Source organism: Eucalyptus grandis, chromosome 2, assembly GCF_016545825.1.
Source record: "Eucalyptus grandis isolate ANBG69807.140 chromosome 2, ASM1654582v1, whole genome shotgun sequence".
Taxonomy (NCBI): Eukaryota; Viridiplantae; Streptophyta; class Magnoliopsida; order Myrtales; family Myrtaceae; genus Eucalyptus; species Eucalyptus grandis.
Genome location: NC_052613.1, coordinates 22,162,536 through 22,169,718, shown reverse-complemented (window position 1 = coordinate 22,169,718; position 7,183 = coordinate 22,162,536). Strand labels below are relative to the sequence as shown.

The following is a 7,183-nucleotide window of genomic DNA, read 5'->3' as shown; positions in this document are numbered from 1 at the left end:
CACCCAGCTCACATTTTCGCCCTAAAGTCTCTCTCTCTCTCTCTCTCCCCCTCTGCCCTCGACTGTCAGTCCTCGGCGCTTCAAGCTTTTAAGCGCATATTGCCATGATTAGTCGGATAGAGGTTTTGTGAGGAGTCTGACCACACATCAACCTAGGACTAAGGTTTTTGAGGTCTCAGCGACAACCTTCACACTAAGCAAATCTTCTGATCTGAAAATAATTTGGTTAGTTGACATAAAAATGACGTGTGTTGGTTAAAACGGATGTGAAAATAGTGCCACCCATTTGTTTTTGTCTTGATTCATTGCAGGAGTAGTTCCAAGATATATGAGATGCATTCATTGCTAAAAGAGTTGTAGCCCGATAAAGAGGATATGAAGATTACCGTTTGTTTTGCAGAAAATTTACTATCAGAAATTTTTTTCCTCATTTTCCAACATTTTGGATTGCTTAAGAAAATTATAGATGGAAATCCTACGTTAAAAATATAAGAAATGATTTCCTCTTTTAAAACTCAGAAATTAATTTTTAAAATATGATTAAACTTTGGCTCTTAGACCTAAAACCTCGATGCTTGATCATGGGACCTCGATGCCTGTGCTCGAGTCTTTGACGGCCAAGGCAAACCTAGATACTCAACTCCTATGTTCAAGTCACTAGCATTTTTCGACCAAAAAAAAAATAAAAGTCACTAGCATTTGGGCCTTGGTCCATCAAAGTTGGGCCAAAGTGCCTTGATGACAAGCCCAAGACTTCGGCACCCATGTTGAGTCTCGACGGCCATGCTCAATTAGAGCGCGTTTGGCAACCGATCAAATAATGTTTGATTCTGTTCTTTTGTTCTCGAGAGTAGATTTGAAACATAAATCTATTTAGCAAATTTTTTGTTCTCGAGAACAAATTTGTTCCCGAAAGTAAATTTGGAATAGAATAAATAAGTAATAAAATTTGATTTTTTGTTCCCAAGAACAATTCCAGAATCAAACCAATCGAAATTTTTTTCTTCTCTTTTCTCTTCTTCTTTCCTTCTTGTTTTTCTTCCACTACCACCGCCGCCATCCACTGCTGTCGATCATTGGCAATCGATTGGGCCAGCTTTGACGAGCTCGCCCAGCCATCGGCAAGCCTTGCCCAAGCCTCTTTCAGCCACCGACGAGCCTCACTTGGTCGAGCGAGACTCGCCTAGCCATTGGCTAACCTCGCTTGGCCCGATGAGGCTCAACCAAGCCCCGGTTGGGCTGGGAAAGGTCGGCCTTACCGTGGCTTGGTGAGGTCAAGCCCCGTCGGTGGGTGGGCAAGCTCGGCCTCACCCAATTGCTAGCGAGGCTTGGCCGATAAGGCATGGCCTCGCTTGGGGTTGGCGATCCTTCAGTGAGGTCGTTGGCCCTCGTCTGGCCGATCGCCAGTCATTCCAAGGCCAACAATTGGTTGAGAAAGAAGATAAAAGAAAAGAAAAAAAAGAAATAAATTATTAAAAAAATTAGAAGAAATGATTTGGATTAGAAATTTTAAGAACGGTATTAAACGTAATTCTATCTTTGGAATAAAAAATTTGGACAATTATCAAACGCTTTCAAATGTTTAGAATTTGTTGGTAGGAAATTGAATAAAAAAGAATCATCTTTAATTATAAATTATTTTCAGGAACAGAATAATTACTATACGTGCCCTTACTGATTTTGCATTCATGCTTAGTTTCCCAGCATAAGTACAAGAAACTTATGCTCCTACAACTGAAACCCTAGTGTCGGAGCTTGGGGACCATGGCGATTGAGCTTGAGTCCCCTAAGGTCGGGCCCAAGTCCCCAACGCTTGAGCCGAGCACTCACCTTGGTCCAAGATCATAGCGACCGGGCCCTAGTCTATTGTGCAAGAGATGAACTTGTTATAGTTTCCATCTTTAAAGTCGAAGATTTCAAACAACAGGAACACTTCGTGGTCGAACGGGATGCGAAAAACAAGAATCACTTGCTTAAGTCGCTCGTTCGTTTACGATGGGTTCCTTCGTTGTCATTCATTACACCTGCTCCAAAATCTTGAAAATTTTCAGGTCTCGCCTCATTGTATACTAAATAGGTGGACAAGTTATGCACAAGGTGGCCTTAGGTGAAAAATCAAAAGAAAATGCGTACGTGAAGAACACTGTGACCATAGAAAAAAAAAAAAAAAAAAAAAACAGAGAGAGAGGGGGAGAGAGAGAGAGAGAGAGAACAGGTCTACTTAAATAGTTAGCATACATCATATGGGGAAAATAGGGAAAAAAGAAGAAGCTTCCTTCTATCACACAACATATGAAAAGTAAAAATAACTTCAGTTTTTTTCTATTACGGTGCTTATTTAAACCCCTAGGAAAAAGAAATGTCAATAAAAACCATCAGAGGAAAAAAATGAATATTTTATAATCTATAATGTTATCAATGTCATAGAAAATTAATTCAATAAAACTCAATTTGAAAACTTGATCATAAAATATAGGGTTAATATCCTGAAAAACCCCAAACTGGTACACTTGTGACAAATTTACCCTAAACTATTTTTTTTACCACCAAAAACCCCAAATTGGTATATCTTTGACAAATTTACCCTCTGTTAATTTTCGTTAAATTTTATTCTCAAATTATTAAGTTATATGACACGTGACAGTTGACCACAAGATACCAATTTAGGATTTTACGCTCCGTTTGTCACAGTTTATAATTTTTGTAATTTTTTGTGGTATTAATCCAATTTAGTAGAAAGTATATTTGTCACAAATTTACCATTTTATGGGTTTTTTGCAATTGAATAAATTAGTTTGGGGTAAATTTGTCATAAATGTATAAGTTTAGGGTTTTTATAGTCGTCGGGGTAATTTGTCACAAGATACCGCCTTGGGATTTTTCATGGTCAAAAAAAATAGTTTGGAGTAAATTTGTCACAAGTGTACCAGTTTGGGGTTTTTTAGGATATTAACCCTAAAATATATGTATCCTTTATATCGCACAACAGTTTATGTCTTTTTTAAGAAAATAAGAAAAATAAAAAAGCATGTTCTCCTTTCCAAAGGATGGAAAATAATTTTTTAATTTTTTTCAGATTTCAATTAAATACTGAAAAATATTGTCATGTTTTTAGAAAATAATTTCTTCAAAAATATCCTCCAAAAAATTCAAATCCTCCACGAAATAAACAAAGCGCAAAGTCATAATTTTTTGACTTTGGAACGCGTTTAACATTGACAAAATAATGTGACAATAAGCTTAGTTATGGCACTCATTAAGGTCGAGGTGTATTAAGTCTTCTTATTTTATTTTATTTCTTTTTTTGTATTTTTAATTTTTTAAGACATATTTCTTAGCCTTTTCACCTCAAGTAAATCCATGCTATGTCTGTTTTTTTTTTTTTTTTTTTCTTTTTCCGGTAACATTTCATTCGTTTCTTCATAGATGCAAGAGAGAAATAACGTCATTCTACCGCAAACCAATAGAAATTCTAAAAAACTTCAAAACAAAACAAATTACAGATAACAAAATAAATCGTTAGAACTTAAAAAGTAGATCTATAACTTCTTCAAAACAAAATTGTTGCATGATCACCAAATCCATCTTCGGTAATAAGCTCACATTGAGATTTCCATTATTTACGCACAGCTTTGTCTTTCGGCGATGAGATTCCTACACCATCGCTGTTTAGAATAACAAGGTCAAATGGGCATGGATTGACATGCAAGACCTTTACGAAACTATTTTGATCCTCTTTGAAAATAAACCTATTCACCAATAAAATATGAGGAAAGCGAAATCTCAAAAGCAAACAGGCAAAAGTCCCAAATCTAGACTAGATTGAAATAGAAACCTCCTCAAAATGAGAAAGCGAACCTTCAGATCTATTCTAGATTAGAAAAAAAAAACTCTTTAAAACAAATAAAAGTAAGAAAAAGAAAACAGCCAAAGTAAAAATAAAAACCAACAACGTTATGTGCGTGACATTATTCTTGTGCAAGTTAATTCGCCGGCTACGACACAAATAGGAACCAACAAACATTGCCACGCGAGCACTAGGTCCAAGATTCCAAAATGTAGAATGGATCCAAACTCTAAGCGCCAAAAGCCCTAGACATGATGTTTCAAATAAAAACACAGACTAACAACTAGAAACCCCTGACCAACTTTTTATTTCCCATCAAATTCCCATCAAAATATTATTTGGATTTTAAAATTTTAAAAATATTGTACATAAATCTATGCACCAAAAGTTATATGTTTTGAAAGTTTCGAGTGTTGCCGATTAACAAAACAAAACAAAACAAAAGTGTATCCACCTGTAAGATTTAAATCAAGTGAAATATAAAAAGTGAAAAATTTCGAGCCATGAACGTTTGAATTGATCGAATTAAGTCATGCACCATTATCGAAAAATAAAAATTTCAAGGCATGAGCATTTCAATTGGATCGAGGGTACCGCAAGGGCACTTTTCTCGAGCGATGTGTAAGCGATTTGAGGTATTGTTCGTCAAAAGGACCATACTGTACTAGGTGGGAGAGATTCACAACTTTGATCATATTTTTGTACACGAGATTTAGGACATCTGTCGTGCGAACGGGTCCCCCGCTGTCAATTTCCACCGGATAAAAAAAAAATCCGAGGCTTATCATGAGGCCAGGAAAACGCGGTTGTCGCCATCGACGGCCCGCTTTTCGCCGCTTGGGCCCGTTCCGATCGACCAACCTGGGCCCCCACACCGCGTCTTAAAATTATAAGAGGAGCTGTCGGCTTCACTCATTAGTGTCCGGTTTCTCTTGAGTTTAAATTGCGGATCCCTTTCAAAGGTGGTCCATTCCTCACATTGGCTGTCTAATATCTGGCCTCCTTGTACTATTTCACTTCTTTGTCCCGATGCATAAATTTCGTTCTCGGTAGACCAAAAAGCCGGGCTCCCCGCGATGTTAAGATCGGATCACGTGTCTGATCCGACGCGTATTTACAGAGTGATTTGGTTTTGATTTTACGTGTTTGAATTTTTAAGCTTTGTGTTGATGTTGTCGTTCCTAGCTGACAATGATGTGTAACTTTTGTCACTGTGAAATGATGGAGGAATTTTTCTATTTGAGTATCGGATTCCAATTTGCAAAGGAAAAGTCTTTGTGCTACTAACGTGGTATCTGTAAAGAAAACAACTTTTTCAAGAGATTTATTCTGGCATCCTTCAACAAAAGCTTGGAATTACTTTTAAAGAACCCTCTCTCCCAATTTTTTAGATCTTTCGGTTGGTTTTTTGCCAATTTCATCGTCTCTTGTTTACTTACAACTGAGGTAATATATTTACTAAAAGAAAGGTTAAAAGCAAAAGCTTTAGGAGATAGTCGTCATATTGTTTATATCTTCAACCGAGAAGTAAAGCATGCCTTTACTTTTTAAGTGGGAAAATGATATAAATAATCCTTAAACTTTGACCAAATAAGTAATATGATTCATGAATTTTCAATTTATTTAATATGATCTCTTAACTTTGATATAATATGCAAAATAATTCATGAACTTTTGATTTATTCAATGTGGTCAATGATTGTTTAGTATATATTCAATATAATCCCTAATTAAAATTCATGAATCGTTTGTGTTATTATTTCTTTTGAAGTTAACAGACAAATCTATTTTTTTTTTGAGAGACATAATTGAATTGCATGACTATCATAGCCAAAACACAATCATCATCGGCGTGCATCCCAATCAATGTTAAACCATGTGCTTCAATTGATGAAGGATCTATCTAGTCTTTTATGATGCCTATTTTGTATAAACAAAACAAAGTTGTCACCACAAAAAAAAAAAAAATTATATATATATAGGTTGATATATTTCTAGATGTTTAAAGCCTGTTCGATGCCATTTTCTCACAGGAACTTCCGTGAATATGATTGTTACAGCTTTTATGAGGTGCTGTACAGATTTCTTGCAATGACAGTATCCCCTAATCGCAATAGCTTACAATAACTATTAAAAAAATTATCTCACCCATTATCGAGGTATTATAATTTTAAACATACGTTATCGAATAAAGAAAAATCCCGAATGTTCCTTAGGCACTCGTTAAGCAATTTAATAAACAAAATTCTATAATTTAAAATGTATTCATATTTCCAATGTAACGCGAAATATGGCGTAATTCTAACGTCAATCCTTTTCAAATGAGCTGGGAGGGAAGAAAAAGAAAAACGAAAGCAAAAGGAAAAAGAAAAGCAGATAAAAAAAGAAAAAAGGAAAGGGAGGATCACATAAAGTCAAAGCGTGGTACACTTGTAAATAAGCCCTTATCCCAGGGGCACCTGTACAACACCTGTCGCCTTTTATTTATATTCCCACAGTCCCTTCCACCACCATCACCACCACCACCTCTCTCTCTCTCTCATCTTCTCCTCCTCTGTCTTCAACCCACAAAACCACCGGTGAAACTCACCGGAAAATTGAGAAAAAATGAGGAGAACCGCCGGCTCCGGTCAGCTTTTCCAAGCCCTCCTCGTCGCCTTCGTCTTCCTCGCCCTGTCCGCCCCCGCGCCGGCCGCGTCCTCCTCCTCCTCGGGCCTCGACTTCGCGGCCGCCGTCATTCCATACCCCGCCGGCGGCGAGTGCCGCGGCACGATCGCCGAGTGCCTGGCCGCCGGGGGCGGCGGAGGGGAGTGGGAGTGGGGGGAGGAGCTGGCCATGGACTCGGAGACCAACCGGCGCATCCTGGCGGGGAGGCGCTACATCAGCTACGGCGCGCTGCGGCGGAACGTGGTCCCCTGCTCCCGGCGCGGGGCGTCGTACTACAACTGCCGCCCCGGCGCGGCGGCGAATCCGTACTCCCGGGCGTGCAGCAGGATCACGCGCTGCAGGGGCTGAAGCGGAGCACAGAGGAGGCCAAACAGAGTTCGGTTTTTCTTTTCACTCGAAAAGTCTGAATATATTTATTTCCTTTTTTTTTATATGTAAGTTTGAGTAGGAATTTAATGTGGGGGTTTTTTTTTTGCCAATTATTGGAATAATGGAGCGTATTTATACGTAAAATAGTATAATTGGGTTTTTCCAATATAATCAGTATTTTTTATTTGTTCTGGTGTAAAACGAAGCGCATGCACATTGATAAATTTATATGTAATTGTCGCGGACGCGGTGATTTGATCGATCGAAATGAGAGGAAATTTCATATATTTTTTCTAGTTA

At 38.0% G+C, this 7,183-nt stretch overlaps 1 protein-coding gene across 1 annotated transcript; it reads left to right on the top strand.

Annotated features, from left to right (window-relative positions):
* Nucleotides 1-6,347: 6,347 nt before the first annotated feature.
* Nucleotides 6,348-7,183, top strand: LOC104426182 (rapid alkalinization factor). Its single transcript, XM_010039143.3, has one exon. It carries the CDS (start codon nt 6,455-6,457, stop codon nt 6,860-6,862), a length of 408 nt encoding a protein of 135 aa, XP_010037445.1. The 5' UTR covers nt 6,348-6,454; the 3' UTR covers nt 6,863-7,183.